The 17604-nt window shown below is 50.5% G+C and overlaps 1 protein-coding gene across 1 annotated transcript in view; it reads left to right on the top strand.

The window, feature by feature from the left end:
* The first annotated feature begins 9221 nt into the window (after positions 1 to 9221).
* Positions 9222 to 17604, top strand: part of NUAK1 (NUAK family kinase 1) — a 73264-nt gene continuing 64881 nt past the window's right edge. Inside the window, exon 1 of the mRNA XM_027070943.2 lies at positions 9222 to 10344. Coding sequence (XP_026926744.1) covers positions 10087 to 10344 — 258 coding nt within the window. The 5' untranslated portion in view covers positions 9222 to 10086. The remainder of the gene's footprint in view (positions 10345 to 17604) is intronic.

Here is a 17604-nt window from a genome sequence, read left to right as displayed (position 1 = left end):
TCTTTAAACCTTGTTTTTAACGTGGCTGCTAGAAAAGATAAAATTCCGTATGTGGCTCACATTATGTTTCTAATTGGGCAGTGCTATTCTATCCCTGACTATCCTGGAGTTCCCAGGCAACGGGGCGGAGCTGGACGCATAACTGAATGATTGTAATGCCATGAGGTAAGTGCTGTAATAGACCCAGGAACTGAGTACTCTGGGGACAGAGAACTGAGACTTTCATTCTGTCTAGCATAGGAGCAGAGGAGAGGTGATGTCTTAAGCTGGGCCTCCCAGGTGAGTAGGAGTTTGTTATCTGGAGGACAGGGAAGGGGGCATCCCAGGCATTGGGCACAGCATGTATAAATGTGGAGTGGCATGAAACAGAGGGGCCCCTGGAGCACATGGTCCTTGTTGGGGGGAGGTGGTGTGGATATGAATCAGGAAGAGTACTGTTAGGGTCAGACCTTGCAGGGAAAGGGAAAGAGCATTAATCAGCAACAAAAAGTATACTTGTTGGGCACCTGTGTGCCACCCACTCTGCCAGATGCTCTCTCCTACATTAGCTCGTTTGTTGACTCCACCCATATTTGTTGAGGGCCTACTGTATGCTAGGCATTGTTCTGGGTATTGAGTATATAGCAAGGAACAAGGCAAACGTAGTCCCTGCCCTCATGGAGCTGACACGCAGGTGATTACACCCAGGACAAGGAGGAAAGAGGACAAGTTGAGGTCGAAAGAGCTCCAGCGACTTGGGCACATCACACAGCTGGTGAGCGCCAAGGCCAGGGTTCTAATCTGGGTCTTTCTGAGGTCAAAGCCAATGTTCTTCTTATCCTGGGATGCTGTCCTGACAGGCTAAGGAGTTTGGACTTTGTCCCGAAGGCCATAGGAGATCAGCAGAATCTTAGAAGAGGGAGACACAGAATCAGATAGATATGTGTTTTAGGAATGAACCACAGTGAGCACGAGGAGGAAGGCACTGAGGAGACTGACTGAGGTGTTGTGGTTCTTGCAGGAGCCTCCCCTTAGCCTTTTTCATAGTCCCCTGCCCCCATCATTTCCCTCCCTCCTCAATCTATTTAATTTTTTCTAATGTTTATTTATTCTTGGGAGAGAGACACACACACACAGAGTGTGAGCAGGGGAGGGTCAGAGAGAAAGGGAGACACAGAATCCAAAGCAGGCTCCAAGCTCCAAGCTGTCAGAACAGAGCCCGATGCGGGGCTTGAACCCACGAAGTGTGAGATCGTGACCTGAGCTGAAGTTGGACACTTAACCAGCTGAGTCACCCAGGCGCCCCTTAAGTCTATTTTTAATACAATGGCTAGAGGGAGACTTTTCAAACCCAAGTCTGATTATGTCACTCTTCTAATCAGAATCCACCAATGGTTTCCTGCCTGACTCAGTATAAAACCCAGAGTTCTTTCGTCATTCCACAAAGCCTACAGGATTTTGTCCTTCAGTCACTCTCTGGCCTTAACACCTACTATTCTCCTCTATTTCATTCCACTCATGATGACCCCCTCACTGTTTCATGAACATGCCAAGGATATTCCTGCCTCAGGACATTTGCACTTATAAGGCTTTGTGCCTGGGAGGCTCTTCCCTGAGGTATCCGTATTTATCCCCCATATAGCCAGATCGTACACATGCTTGCTTCCTTAGGGACTCTGCTCAAACCTCACCTTGTCAGAAAGTCTTCTCCTTACCACTGTCATCATTTTCTACCTCTTTAACTTGCTTTAGTCTTCTGGCCAGCCCTTACCATCACCTGACTGGTAGTACATTTATTTGTCAGTGGCTCACTATTTATCTGTCAACCTAAGGAAGGCAGGGTTTTTGTTCACTTCTGTATCCCCAGTACCTAGAATCGTGACAGACCCATGGTAAATACTTAGCTAATATGGTTGAGTGTATTCACCCATCCAGGGAGCAAAATGTGGAAATGAGCTCTTTCTATCCCCCTGCCTGGACAACCCCCCCTCCCCCCCGCCCCATGTAACCCCAACGACATCCAAAGGCTGTTCTATGATAGCCAATTAGAGTTATTGTCCCACATGACCCCAGTGCATCCCTGCATGGATATATGTACTCTCCACTTTCCAGGGTGGCAAGGTGTGGTCTCATGCTTCTGGAGTCCTGCCCGCACTTCCCCTGTTGATGGGGAGTTTATCACTCTTCAGTTTCTTTTCTCCCCAAGAGAACCTTCCAACGAATCCCCACTGTTTTATGCCCTCCGAGACAAGCTACCTTCTTTTCCAGTACAATGTTCAGGACAGAGGAAACAAAGTCAGTGGAACCACTGGCAGTCATCTGCTTGCTCTGTCTTCTGCACACGTGAGCAGAGAAGGGAGGAAAAGAAGAAACGGGCAAGGGGCTCGAAGCTGCAGCCTCCAGAAGGAATCAAAAATTGTCAGCACGGAGGGGCATCAGAGGTCACCTCACCTGGTGATGTCATTCCACAGAGAGGCAAAGGCACCTGCCCGAGGCAACACCCCCGGGGACAACAGGGACCAGAAACCCTACCTCGTCCTGTTGGCTGTCTCCATGCTACGGTGGATGCCTAAACAGATGCTGTCCTTCCCTGTTGGATCCCCTACCCTCCCCATCACCAAATAGGTGAGAAACATTGCAAGGTACTTGGTCTGGGTTATTTCAGTTGAACCCCTGTAATAGCAACTGATTCTACTTATAATTCTCTTCCTGGCCTTCCCTTGTAACCTGTCAGGCACAAGACCGAATATAAGATATCGATAGCGTATCATAGGGAAGGTGGCAAATCGTAGTAGCAGCTGACATTTATTGGGTGCTACCACCATCCCAGGCTGTTTATTGCATTAGCTCAATCAATCCTCAACAAAAACCTTTTGAGCTGGTATTTTGAATGTCCCCATTCGAAAGGTGAGGCAACCTGAGAAACAGAGATGAAGTCACCCAAGATCACACACCTCGTAAGTGGCAGAGCCAGGATTTGAACTGAGCTGATTTTGACACTGGAGACTAGGCTCGTACCTGCCCTCCTTCCTGTTTCTCTAGCTGCTCAGCAGGGGAAGACACATAGCTTTCTGTTTTGACTTGTGAGTAAATTTTACTTTTTATCTTAGTCCTCTGTTTCACCTTCAAGGAGCCTGGGTTCTCCCAAGAAGTTTGGTGGCCAGCGGTCAGTTAAATGCTGTAAATTGTGTTTATTACCCATAGGTTGGAAGCTTCATGAGGATGAGACAGGGCCTGTGTTAGATGCCTGGTGTAGAGGAGAAAATTAAGAGATATTGTTGAATGACTAAATTTGTCTTACCGGTTTATGACTGTCGATTACTGTGCTTAGTGGATCCCTGATACGTGTAATCCAGGAAAAATGAAAAGAAAAATTCCGGCCCCAAATGATCTGCTTTCTCCTTAAATAAGTGAGTACATGGAACATATAAAAGTGGCACTTTCAGTTCTAAGTCTTCAGATGGTTGTTAGGATCTTCCATTTTGCTTTTCACGTTGTAGATACAGACTTAGCGTAAGCTGTATGTATTAGGGCAGCACTAGCTGTTGTAACAAATAAACCCTCTAATTTCAGTGACTTCATAGAAGATTATTTCTCACTCACGTACCAGTCCGATGTTCTGGTGCGAGGGGGGTCTTCATTCCCCTTATTCAAGGTGATTCAGGGACACAGACTTTTTTTTTTTATTAAAAAAAAATTTTTTTTTAATGTTCATTTATTATTGAGAGAGAGAGACACACACACACAGAGCATGAGCAGGGGAGGGGCAGAGAGAGGGGGAGACACAGAATCCGAAGCAGGCTGCAGGCCCTGAGCTGTCAGCACAGAGCCAGATGCAGAGCTCGAACTCACAAACCGTGAGATCATGACCTGAGCCAAAGTCGGTCGCTCAACCAACTGAGCCACCCGGGCACCCCTTTGCAAAATTTTTTAACTGTTTATTTAATTTTGCGAGAGAGAGACAGAGCATGAGGTTCAGAGAGAGAGGGAGACACAGAATCTGAAGCAGGCTTCAGGCTCTGGCTGTCAGCACAGCTGTTTATTTACTTTTGAGAGAGAGAGAGAAAGAGAGAGAGTGTGAGTGGGGGAGGGGCAGAGGGAGAAAGAGACCCAGAATCTGAAGCAGGCTCCAGGCCTTGAGCTGTCCGCACAGAGCCCGACTTGTGGGGCTTGAACCCATGGACCGTGAGATCATGACCTGAGCCTAAGTCAGACGCTTAACCGATAGAGCCACCCAGGTGCCCCTGGTGACACAGGCTTCTTTTATCTTGTGACTCCACCATCCTCTGGTGTCTTGGAGCCCTCTGCTTCCAGCTAGGCTTTTTTTTTTTTTTTTTAAACACCCTGGTCTGGAAGAAATGAACATCACTTTGCTCAAATTCCATTAGAGAGAACTAATCATATGGCCAGGCCTGGATGCAAGGGAGGCTGGGAAATCTGTCCGCAGCTGAGCAGCTGTCTGTCAGCTCCTCTGTGAAAGGACAAGCATGAATATTTGGTGGTTAGCTAGCAAGCTTCTGCCACAGTGAAGAATATGTAATTTCTCAGGTTGCTCTTTAATGTAAGATGTCTACCAGGCAAAATTCTTAAGTCAGAAACGTCACAATCTTAGGTAATTTTCCAAAACCTCATCTAGAAAAAAGGCAGACTAGCGTCAACCAAAGCATAGGCATTCATTGAGATGAACTGAGATGTCAGGTAGCTTGGAATAGGGGTCAGAACAAAACCCGAGTCAGAGACTTGGGTTCAAATTCTGACTAAAGCAGTTACTGTCTGGTCATAAGCAACTTGACCTCTTTGAGCCTCCCGGTTCTTAACAGCCAAATGGAGATCATAATGTCCACCTTGCGGTTTTATGATGATTGGAGGTAATACATAGAAAGGTCCTGGCAGACAGATCGTGGATACACGATACTGGTATTACTATGTTTTCTGAACAAGTATTTCTCAAGAAAGCAAACGTCCTTTCTTTTAAATGCTTTGAAAACAGAAAGCGTAATAAAGAACAAGTCATCAGCCTTACGTAAATATAAGTTGTAGCACAGTGCGGATGTCATGCTTCCAACTTCAGATGTTATAACCTCTGTCACATAACCAGAATGAAGCTAGGAGTCAGAGTCTAATCGAGTAGTATGATTAAACTGATTTTAATTGCCTCATTGCTAGTAGGAGTCATGCAAGATGAAAAATAAGGATAATAAAAACAATGACTGATTGAGTGCATACTTTATATCCTTTAACCTTCACACCAGCCCTCACACATATTATTGTTACCATCCCTAACACCACCTATGTTATAGCCACCACACTTAAAAAAAAAAAAACAACTTGTTGTTTATTTCCTTTAAAAAAAATTTTTTTTAACATTTATTCATTTTTGAGACAGAGAGAGACAGAGCATGAATGGGGGAAGGTCAGAGAGAGAGAGGGAGACACAGAATCCGAAACAGGCTCGGGGCTCTGAGCTGTCAGCACAGAGCCTGACGCAGGGCTTGAACTCACGGACCGCGGAATCATGACCTGAGCCGAAGTCGGACACCCAACCGACCGAGTCACCCAGGTGCCCCTATTTCCTTTTTTTATAAATAAGTAATACGGTTTATTATCGGTTATGGATCAGGTAGCAGGGAGTCCATTCAATGTAACAAAGAAACATTGAACAAATATTTTCATCTCAAGTATAACTGCATAGTTAGGAACTTTCCCTGAAGGTCAAAGATTTGTTTTCTTTTCTTTTTTTGAAAACTACTGGAAAACACTCCTCACACAATTTATACAGGAGATAGAAACTAGTGAAAAGAAATCAATCAGAATTTATATCTGAGTAGAAATTGCAAGGTAATTAGGTCACCAACCTTACAGAAACACTTCACACCACATACTTTGTTATAAATTATAGGCACTTTTGTGTGCGTTGACCTTTATTTGAAAAGTTGCTGTCAATTGCACCAAAACAATATGATATATTACGTCAAGTATTTAGAGACCATGATATAATTAGGTTATATTCAATAGAGAATCAGGGGAGCTCAGATTTTAAAGACCCTAAAATTCATACTGAAAAATCACCTTTGCTCTAGAGGTAACAGCACTTGCTATACTGGCAAATGAAAGAAAACTGTGTGGGTGCTTTTAAGCTCCCCCCGCCCCATCTCTTTCTCTAAGGGTGGAGAAATGCACTTGCTAAATCAGTACTTTGTGGTATGGGCCGAGTGAAGTATTGAATTGCCTGGGGAAAGGGGAAGATATCTGGAAATGTAGAAGCAATTAAAGCCAATAATTGTACAATGCACTGAATTCCTCAAAGATAATGGGTTTTCTTCAGAGGCCAATTAAATGTGCTGCAAATCACTAGGAATTGCAGTGCCTGCCTATAGAAAGCCTGGTGGTGGCACTCATCTCCGCAGCTCCCCATTTATGAGTTTCATAGGGAGTCCCCCCTCCGACTTCCACCTGCCCACCCTGCAAATGTAACATCCAAGTGTCACAAGCCGCTGTGGCCTTCTGCTGACTGTCAGTAGTCTCTCGTCCATCCATACACTCAGGCCCGGAGGACACTGCAAGATGAATGCACGGTAGCCACCACCCTTTTGAAGGTCAGAGAGTGGAGGCATAGAGAGGGAAAAGAATTGTCCGAGGTGGTCAATTGCCTGGGATTTGAACCCAGGCAGTCTGACTCTAGAACTCAAGCTCTTAATCAGGCAGCCTGGGATCTTGCTGGAGGAAACACTTTATCTATGTGAAAACACTTGAGCACAATGTGTGATAACATTGTGCTGAAGTGTGGCTCAGATTATAAATGCTATAGGAATTCAGTCTGGAGAGGAACTCCCAGTGCTCGGGCATGACTGTGTGCCAGGCATGGGACTGGGTGTTTCCACCCTTCCCATTTAAGGAGAGGTAGCATGGCACATGCAGAAGGGGAAGAGCATGGGCTTTGGAACTGCACAGGTAGGGTTTAAATGCTGGCGTTGCTATTTATGACCTGTGCAATCTCAGGCAAAGTCAGTTTTCTGATGTGGTGGCCTTAATTGAAAATAGGGAGTATGACAACCACCTTACAGAGGACGGTTTACTATCATAAAATAGTATCAGAATACGTTAAGTGCTATTCATTCAACAAATACTGATTAAGTCGCAAGCATTTGGAAGCAACACTATTAGCCAGAATACTACATTACACTGTTATAATAAACCTCTGATCTCACTGGTATAACACAGCACAAGTTTAATATTTGCTCACACTACTTTTCTTTTTTTTTAAATGTATTTATGTATGTATGTATTTATTTATTTTGTGTGTGTGTGTGTGTGTGTGTGTGTGTGTGTGTGTATGTGTGTGTGTGGGAGAGAGAGAGCGAACGAGTGAGCACGGGCAGTGGAGGAGCAGAGAGAGGGAGAGGGAGACACAGAATTTGAAGCGGGCTCCAGTCTCTGAGCTGTCAGTACAGAGCCTGACAGGGGGCTCGAACTTGGGAATGGTGGTGGGGGGAGATCATGACCTGAGCCGTAAGTTGCCACCCAGGCGCCCCTCACGCTACTTTTCTAATGCAGATTAGCTGGGCCTACTCTGCCATCTTTACAGAGACCCACACTGGCTTGGTGAGGCTCTGTCTCTGCATTTCCACGGTTGTCAACGTAAGATTGCCAGGGTTGAACTTTTGGGATTCTCAAGACATGCGGATTTGCCCATTGGCCCTTAAAAGTTTCTACCTGAAAGCAATGCGTATCACTTCTGCTCTCATTCCATTGGCCCAAGTGAGTCATTTAAGGTAGTAGATTCCTACCACATCCCTTGGGAGTAAGAGGAGGGGTGGGGGGTGGGGAGAACCAGGAAATGCTTGGTGAACAATTTTCATCACCACTATGCAGCCTGTTTACCTGTAAAACAGATCGGGGAATCCATATTTTAAGAAGAAGACACAAAAGCTCTGAGAGGTTAAGTCATTTGACCAAGGTCACACAGCCTATCCATGGGGGATAAACCGATACTTTGCTCACTCTGACTCTTTAATTTACATGCACAATGTCTAGAGACTTTATATATAAGCAGAATACAGTTTCAGGATGGGGGCTGGGGGGCCCTGCAAAGTGTGGAGGATAGAATAGGATTTGCATAGACATGGCCTTCCTGTTTGTATTATGCAATAATCAGTGTGCTCTCGGGGAAGGCAGGAGGGGGCAGAGAGGGGTTTATGTCATCATCAGCAGATTGACAGAAGTTTGGACAGAGAAGGATGCCTAACGCTGGAGTGTGGCAGAGGCACAGGTCTGGGGGACACGATGACTGCAGCCCTTTAGGCCATTTCTCTGGCAGCAGGGAGGGGGCTCCCAGGCAGGACAGGCTCTCGAGGGAGCCCAAGGTAAGGTGATAAGGGGTAGACATGAGTGAAGACAGCAGGAATGCAGAAGGGATGAACCTGAGAGCTGCAGAGGAAGGTGGAGAGCGGCTCACTGGTGGAAAAGTAAAGAACCTCCAGGCGGTTTGTACAACGCACGGGACATTCTTCATACCTCACGCTCCCTATCCCAGTCTGGTATACTGCACCATTATAAAAAAAAATTCCCTAAGGCCTCTTTTTCTCTTGCCTTGCAGCTTCTTAGGAGAAGGTGTGTATGGGGGTGGGGGGCAGCTTCACCGCGGTGGGACGCCCTTCCGCCCGACCATCGGCCTGCGGGGTACAGTCACCGTTACCACCTCCGAGATCTGGTCCTTTCAGTTAGAGGAAAACTCCCAAGGCCCAAGGGGGCCAAGAGGCCTGCCGGTCGCCTCTTGCTCAGAGGGCTCCGGCCCTGCTCCCTCTGAGGTCCCCGGTTCGCCCACCTCCGAAGGCAGCCTTCGCGGGCAGGGTGGGCGCCCGGCTCGGTCCTGGCGCCCCTGGCTCCGCACCTCTTCCACGCCCCCAACTGCCTTCCCTTCCCAGGCGGCCGGAGCCCTGGCTGGTGTCGGAGGGCAGGCAGTCCCGCGGCAGGCCCCAGGTTCAGCCTCCGGGCCTCCCTTCCTCCCCGACTCCGCCTTTCCTCGGCGAGCGCGCGGGGCCGGGGGTCGAGGCGCCCCCCCCCCCCTTGGGGTCCTCCGCCGAGCACAGCCGCCCCAGCCGGAGGAGGGGGCCTCGGAGGCGGGGTGCCAGCCCCGGCGGGGCGGGAGGGGTGCGCACTGCGGCGGAGGGGCCGTGACTCACCGCCTGTAACCCAACACCCGCCCTGCTCCCCTCCCCCAGCCTCTCCTCCGTCTCCGGCCTGGCGGCCGCGGCGACACCTAAAAGAAAATGAAGGGGCGCCCGGGCCCGTGGCGCCCCCGGCCGGATCGCGAGCGGGCCCCGGCGACCTCCGGCTCGGAGCGCTCCCGCTTCCCCCGTCTCGGGGCTCGGCGAGCCGCTGCCGCCGCCGCCGCCCGGGCGCCAGCAGGCAGGGAGGCCGAGAGGCCGGAGCAGGAGGCGGCGGCGGGAGCGGGCCCGCGGTAGCTGCGGCGGGCGAGCCCGGGGAGGAGGCGCTGGGGCTTGGAAGCCCCCGGGCCCCGGCCCGGCCGAGCGAGGACAAAGCCCCCTGGCCGCCGCTGCGGCCTACCCGGCGCGGCACAAAGGGCGAGTCGCGACACGCACCCATCCCCCTCCCGCTCGGGTGGCCCCGGGCCCCGGGCGGCGGCGGGGAGGTGGGGAAGCCCCGGCCACGCCGCCCCTCGCTCCCCTCCCCCGGGGCCGGCGGAGCGCGCCGCCCCCGCCCCCGCCCCGTCTGCGCGTCCTCCCGGGGAGGGGTCGGGGGGCGCGGCGCCCCACATAACACTCCCCCTCCTGCGCTCGGAGCCACCCCTCTCCCCTCCCTCCTGCAAACACCGCCGCCTCCCCTGCCACCGCCGCCACCTCGCCTGACGCTCCGCAGCTCGCAGCGGCCGGGGGGCGGTGCGCGGACCGTGCGCGCCAGGGGCGCCAGATGTGCAGTCGCCGCTGCCGCCAGTGACCGAGCCGCAGCCCGAGCGGGATCGGGCCGCCTCCCCGATGCTGCGGGGGCGACCTTGAGCGCGCCCCGGCTTCCTCGGCGGGGACCCCGACACCGCGAGCGCCGTGCCCGGTCCTGCCCTCTCCAGCCCGGCTCGCCCCGCGTTCGGACATGGAGGGGGCCGCTGCGCCCGCGGCCGGGGACGGCCCAGACTTGCGGCCGGGGGCGCCGGGCTCTCCCCCGGAGGCGGTGGCGGGGGCAACCGCAGCCCCCGCGGTGGCGGCGGCCCCGGAGCCCAGGAAGCCGCACGGGGTGAAGCGGCATCACCACAAGCACAACTTGAAGCACCGCTACGAACTGCAGGAGACCCTGGGCAAAGGCACCTACGGCAAAGTCAAGAGGGCCACCGAGAGGTTTTCGGGCCGAGTGGTGAGTGCGGGAAGCCCCCGGGGGCGCGGGGTCGGACGCGGCGGCGGAGCCAGGGCGCGCGGGGCGGGGGTCTTGGGCACCGAGACTCTCTCGTCGGAGAGCGGCTTCCCAGGAACCCCCAGACAGACTCCTCACTCTCCCCAGCTCGCCGTGGCTCAGGCGTGTCTCTCTCTCTCTCGAAACACTTGTTACATCCTGTCTGCGCATATTTTGGGGGTTTTTCTCCCAGCAGCAAAGTAGTGTTTATGATTTGCAAACACTTTGCAACGTTGGGACCGTGGAGGTCTCCCTCGCGGGCACGCATTCAGACCAAGCCCTGGAATGCCTCGCTGCTCTAACTCCGAACAGACCCACATCCTCAGCGGGGTGCTGTGGTTCCCCAAGTCCTGTGTCCTGTAGATGAATGCGACCCCCCACTCCCACTCCTATTCCCCATCACCCTGGTGCTACTGTAGCTGCAAGGGAGGGTGGGCTCCTGCCTCTGTTTTTTGTTTGTCTGTTTGTTTGTTTGTTTTGTTTTGTTTGTTGTTTGTTTTTAAAAGAGAAGGTTTGGGAGCAAAAGTTAAAGGCTGCTGCATGCCTGCGGGTTGTGACAGTTTGCCTCCGGCTTCTGGGAGGACTGAAATGCCCAGGGCATGGGTAGCCACACAGATGCCGAGTTGCAGCCGACTCCATTGCATTTCAGGTCCTGGTTTCAGGGCTACTGAATTGCGGGGTCTGGCCCAGCCGCCCCACTCTTCGTGACAGCTGAAACCCTGCCAGGGTCCCAGCCCCATTTGCAGCTCCTTGAGTGCCTTGGGGTCTCTGCGTTGTCCTGAACTTGGTTTGTTGTCGTTTTCCTTTCTGCAGAACAGGCCCTTGAAATCCACACCGCTTGTGGCTAGAGGGTTGGGTTCAAAGTGACTGACTGTTGCAGAAAGATTTCGTGTGGTGTGTGGCAGAAAATTAACATGGTTCTTTGATTTGAAGCGTATCAGATGTATTTTAATCGATTTAGGGCCAAAGTCAGGAACTAATTATGATACTCCTTGCGTGCACTTTTGGGGGGTGTTTCGGGGCCCAGAGTTGCTTATACACTTAACAAATGACCACGGCGAAAAAGCAAAACGAACTGGCGAGGGAAGTGGCAGATTGATGTTGGTATTTTTCTTTTCGATCTCTACAGGAACAGTTCTGGTGGGGGTAGGGGGTACCAGTCAGAAAGTTTAGCCCCTCAATTCTCAAATATTTGGATACCTGGATAACTCCCGCGTCCTAAGTTTCCCTGTTTGGGCTGATCCAACTGTATTCTATAGCTTAAAAAAAAAAAAAAAGGGTCTGTGATAGGTTAATTGGAAATTCGAGACATTGTGCATTGTATTTTGAAAGGCGTCTTCAGTAAACAAATCCTACAGCCAACAAGTGGTTCAGAATTCATTCTGGGCAGGTGCCACTTTTTTGTAGGTTGAAAATTCTGTAGAGACGGTTGTAAAGATGTACTTTGAGGAACGCACTTTCAGGTTGGTGGAAGAAGAGGCTGAGAAACGTGCACTTCATTCATGCTTTTCTTCTGAGGTGATATTCCCCAGGCTGGATGTTGAAGAAGCAAGAAGTAAGCCTCGCTCCTTGCTCGTGTTGTCTTAATAGCTGTTGAAGAATCGCGCTGGGAAGCTGGGAAGCGGAATAATGAAAAACAGACGCGGCTGGAGCTGCAGGTTGAGGATGTGAGCCTGTGAGGGGTTGAGTGGTAAGGGTGTGTCTGGAGGACACAGAAGCCCGAATGCTGGGGAGCGGCCGCCAGCTGTTTGAAAGAATGAGATCTCGTCTTATGGGAGACACCTTTCTGAGTTTCCCTGGGGCTTCCTGTCAAGCATTCGTCTTGCTGTCTGATCCACAGACGAGGCTAGAGTGAAAGGGATTGCAATCAGGAGACGGGAGCCTGCCTTTCTCTTTTGGTGGGTGTCTTTCCCTTTATTTGCAGAAACTCTGAACATTCCGTCGGGATTTAGTTGGACGGCCGCTAGGGGGCGCCCTGAGAACGGGAGAAGCTCCTTTCTCAGCCGGGAGACTGAAGTCCTGCTCTCTTATTGTCCAGCCCTGGTTGTTTCCCATTGTGCTCTTAATTTCAGCTAAATCTCTGGTTTTACTAAAAAATTAGGTGAAGATTTTGAGTCTGGTAGCAGATCCCAGCTCAGGAGCTGGAAATCCTCAAACTTCTTTCTATTTGATACATAAACTTAAGAATGTTAGCAGAATCATGTGGTGAGAACCTTGCATTAACCAGATGGGAAAACTGAGGTTTGGAGATGGGAAGGCCTCCTTGGCCTTGAGTCCTCCCCCTGCTGAGCACAGTGCTCACAGATGGTGTAAGAACTTAAGTGAGAAACAGGAATTGTCAGGTGGAAAATTCCCTATGCCTGGCTGAACAGAAAATAAAACAAACACACAAAAAAATCGGTCAGCAAGTCGTTCTTGCCTGTCCAGCGCTTGGTGATTCAGAATCTGTCCAGAGCAGCAAGGAATTTTCATCTGAAGTGTGGACTTGGAGTTTGCTTCTGGTTCTAAGGATGCACCTTGCTTTTTGGGGTGCGGTTGAAGAAACCCGAGAGAGCACTGTCTCCGGCCTGCCTTTTCAGTCTTCGGGTAGCGTGTGAAGTGCTGTTTTATTTTCATGTGTGCCCACGTCCTCTCAAGAGGAGCAGAGGCTTGAAGCTGCTTGGCCTGTGAGAGTAGCTGGTGTCCCAGGTGGGAGATGCTGTGGAATCAGTGGGACACCCCCTCCCCCTGTTGAAAGCAGCTCAGAGGCAGACAAGTGTTTAAAAATGAAAATGTTGTGGCTTTTAATTGCACATCTGGAAGGGCCTTCGGAATCAAACAGAGCACTGCACAACACCGTCTTCTATGTTCTGTGAAAGCCACTTCCGAAGAGAGTTGCAGGATCCCGAGCTCAGAGTGGCCGACTCGGCCTGGCCTGGTCCAGCCATGCTCCCCTCTGATTCCCAAATGTGGTTTGTGGCCACTGCCTGAGGGTGTCAGTGACACAAGGGCTCCGAGTGGCTTGTTCCGGAGATGAACACATCCGACAAGGAAGCACTCTCGCAGAGGGGCTGAGAGCCCTGGCCAGCATTCAAATCCTGACTTTTCGCCAGCTCTGTGACCTTGTGCAGGCTATGTTACTTTGAAACCTCAGCCTCCTCATCTGTAAAATGGGCTGGCAGTGGTACCATTTTCATGGACCTGTTGTAATAATTGAATAAAATCGTCTATAGAAAGCCTCAAAAAGTGAAATTCACCAATTTAGTCGCTTTCTTTTAGCAGATTCTTTTTTTTTCCTCATCTCATGTGGACTTTCATTTAGATTTTAAGACCATCAGAGGGACATGGTGCATTGGACAAATTAGCCTTGTATCACTCAGAGTGGTAGGGGAAATAATCGGCTTCTCGGCTTGATTAGGGAACACAAGGTGAACAGAAAAGTGCGCCCATGAGGAGCCGAGACAATCAGCCAGATTGTGATAGGATCTGAAAGCATTTCTACAGCCTTGAATTTGGGCTTTGTTTCTTGCCCAACTTTTGTTTTGATACAGTTTTGGGCAGGGCTGCTGAGTGGAGCCCTGTGGCATAACACGGCATGCATTTTCTTTGAGCCAAACTGCCCGGACCTTCAGGCTGCTCAAACTATTGCCAAAAAAACCCAAACCCCAAAAACAAACAACATTTTGAGGAGAGGTGTCATGTGATCACCTCACCATCAAGGGTTCGACTTTTCCCCTGCACCAGGTCATCTCTCCCGAGCTGGGGGGCGAGGTCTCCAGGAGGGGTCTGGTCCGGGAGTGGCGGATCAGCGGGCAGAGTGTGCCCCTGGTTTGCCGCGGCGTTCCTGGCTGCCGGAGCTCTAGCTTGGGTGATGGGGCATCTTCACTTAGCAAAGGAACTGCTTTCACCAAAAATGGGTGTTTGAAACCCTAGCCCAGAGTTGCTCCCAGCCTGGTGCCGGGAAACTGCAAACGAGGGGCACAATGTAGTAAGCGGGCCTGCTGAGGCAGGTGACGTGTGGCTGTCCCGTGGGGGTGGCTGGGGTGCCTTATTGCATTTATGGCCCCAACCCACTTTCAGGGAGTAAAGGGACATTGGCAAACATGTGGTCCAAACTTCTCTTGGAGACGGGAAAAATAAGGCATAGAATCGTTAAGTGATTTCTCTGCGGTTGCACAGCCAGGAAGTAACCGAGCTGGGTCTAACCAATCTGATTCTCACTTTGGTGTTTTTCCATCACTTGTTTAATAAATCTTTACTAGAGCAAGATGTGATGCTCACTCCTAAATAGCTCGTAGTCCAGTAGCAAAGATAAAATGTACTTACAAATTTTGAGCTAATTCTGTGCAGTTCAACCAAGAGTTATTACCATCTCCCCTGTGTTTCTCTCCGTGTGAAAGGCCGGGACACAGGCATGACTGAGACCCACGGGGCTACCCATCTGGTGGAGGAGGCAATAAGCAGTCACTAGGTCTGAGTACCTCCTTTGTGTAGGACTGGATTATATCAGGTGATTTTCACGTTGAAATGTAGCTCCCTGAAGCTTAGTGCATTTCGCTGAGTTCAATCCTGGACAGGAACACCCCCTCCCCGATTGCCGCCGCTGCTGTGATTATTACTGGCCGATATTTTTGAAAGCTTGGGGTGTGACGTGCCATGCTAACTGCCTTACAGACATTTCCTCTCATCGAAGCCTTACAACAACCCTGAGAGGTGTGCAGTCTAGCTAGACCCATTTAACAGATGGGAAAAATGATGTTTAGGGAAGTTGGATAACTTGCCCAGGGTCATACAGCTAAAGAATGTCAAGTAGTCGGTTTCGAAACCCGCTGCTGCTACAGAAACGGAGAACCTTCCTCATGTTGCACAATGGATGGCCTCTGGATTTGGGCGTGGTTCTTTGCTCATGGTGTCAAAAGACCAGCCATGGGGTGATTCTTTTCCCCGGGGGGGGGGGGGGGTGGTTTCTTTGCGCTGTTTGGGAAGGGGCAGTGGCATAGTGGAGGATTAGCGAGGGCAGTTGATGTTCAAGATGACCCTTGATTTGGGTTTCGGGAGACTGAGATACAGGGAATTTCAGGCAAAGGGAGATTTTAGGGTGAGCAGGCCGTGTTGCTTAGGATGCAGGGTTTGTGCTGGGAGGCAAGATTGACAAGATAGGATGGGGCTAGTAATAATAATATTTCATGATGGTAACAGCAGCTAATACTTTATGAGGGCTTATACCATGGGTCAGGTACATCGCCATGTACATATTACATTTTTTTTTAATGTTTATTTGCTTTTGAGAGAGACAGAGTATGAGCAGGGGAGGGGCAGAGAGAGAGGGAGACACAGAATCCGAAGCAAGCTCCAGGCTCCGAGCTGTCAGCACAGAGCCCGACGCGGGGCTCGAACTCACGAGCCGTGAGATCGTGACCTGAGCCAGAGTCAGACGCTTAACTGATTGAGCCACCCAGGCGCCCCCATTGCCACGTATATATTAACCGATTTAATTCTCATAATGAGCCCATTTTCTAGACAAGGAAACCGAGTCACCAACTGTGAAGGTCACACGCAGCTGCAGGGTCAGGGTTTGGACCCAGGCAGTGTGAACGCAGAGACCTTGACCATATCTCTTCCTCTAGGTGGGCTGACCTGGGTTCTGGTCGCAGTGGGGCTCTGAGCCCAGCAGTCTGGTGTGCTGGCTTGGAGAGGGGAGGCTAGCTTGGAGGTTTTCGCAAGAATTGAGGTACGAGAAGATAAGGATCGGAACCGTGTTGATATGTCTGCTTTTAGCAAGCTGCTTGTCGGGCCGTGAGTCTGCTTTAATGAGTCAAGTCAGGGAGCTCTCCATCTGGACACACACTGAGTTCTTTGTTCCTCGAGTAGCCTCTGATTCTGGAATCCCTAGCGGGTCTGGAGAGGTCAGCCGGTTCACCTCCCCGCGTACAGGTAGAGATGTGCCCACACCGCACAGGACGTCTCACTTCCTCCTGGGAAGCCGCAGGAAAGGAGGATTGAGGCAAAGTATCTTGTCTGTTGGGAAGCCCTGTCTTATTACCTCCGGTCACTGCCTCACGTAGTGCCAAGCGCATAGTAGGTCCTCAACAAAGTCTTGTAGGATGGAACTGAAGCGACTGCATTGAGCTAGGGAAGATCTTAGGAGATAGAAAGGCCATAGGTCATCGTCTCTGACCTCAAGGAGCTTTCTGATATGCTGGGAAGAAAAAACAACAGCTGGAAACGAATGGCCGGTGGCACAGCGAAGTCTGCAAAGCCAGGCAGACCATTCTCCGCACAGATTCCCTTTCTGTTACATGTGCTCAGGCACTCGTTAGGGAGAGAGACGTCTGTCCAGGGCTTGTCGGCTTCCTGGCCGTGGCTTCCTGTCCTCAGTGGCTCTGGAGTCAGACAGCCTCAGTCTCATTTGTCTTTCCCACATGAAAGTCCTGGAGCATCTGTAAGTTATGATTTGTGAAGTATCTGTTTTAAAGCAGAATGCATTTATCATCGCGCTGGCCCAGACGACGCTACGCAGGGCAGGAATGAGAAGATCCCAGGCCCCAGAGTAGGAGGGGCTCGGCCAGATGACCCACCCGTGAGCAGAGTCTGGCTGTATTGATAACATTCTCTGGAAACAGCCCAAGAGCAGCCAGATGTTGACTTCACGGCGGGGCCCTTCGGTAAACTTTTAACTGCGTTTTAAAATGGGGATGGCCAGTTCCACTCGTCAGCCTTCCCAATGATGCAAACACACGTCCACACGGAAACGTGAACGCAAATGTTCCCAGTGGCACGATCCACAAGAGCCCTAAGTAAGAGCAACCCAAACGTCTGTCAACTGATGAATGGGTAAATCAAACGTGGTGTGTTCTTTTTCTTTGTGGAATATTATATCTGATCCATTCCACAGTTTCATTTATGGAATACTTATGGGTTGTTATTCAACAGTGAAAAGGAATGAAATACTGAAATGTGCTGTAACACGGATGAACCTTGAAAACATTATGCTCAGTGAATGAAGCCAGTCACAACAGATCTCACATGGCATGATCCCATTTCTGTGAAATGTCCCAAATAGGCCAAACCGTAGAGACAGAAAGTAGATGAGGGGGTGCTTAGGGCTTGAGTAGGTTGGAAGGAAGTGGGGAGTAGCTGCTGATGGGCACGAGGTTTCTTTCTTGAGTAATGAGAATGTTCTAACATTATGATGGCGGTTGCACAAATACGGGCATATACCGAAGATCCCTGAGTTGTACATTT

This window comes from Acinonyx jubatus, chromosome B4 (genome assembly GCF_027475565.1).
Source record: "Acinonyx jubatus isolate Ajub_Pintada_27869175 chromosome B4, VMU_Ajub_asm_v1.0, whole genome shotgun sequence".
NCBI classification, from domain to species: Eukaryota; Metazoa; Chordata; class Mammalia; order Carnivora; family Felidae; genus Acinonyx; species Acinonyx jubatus.
This window is presented reverse-complemented; position numbering and strand designations above follow the sequence as displayed.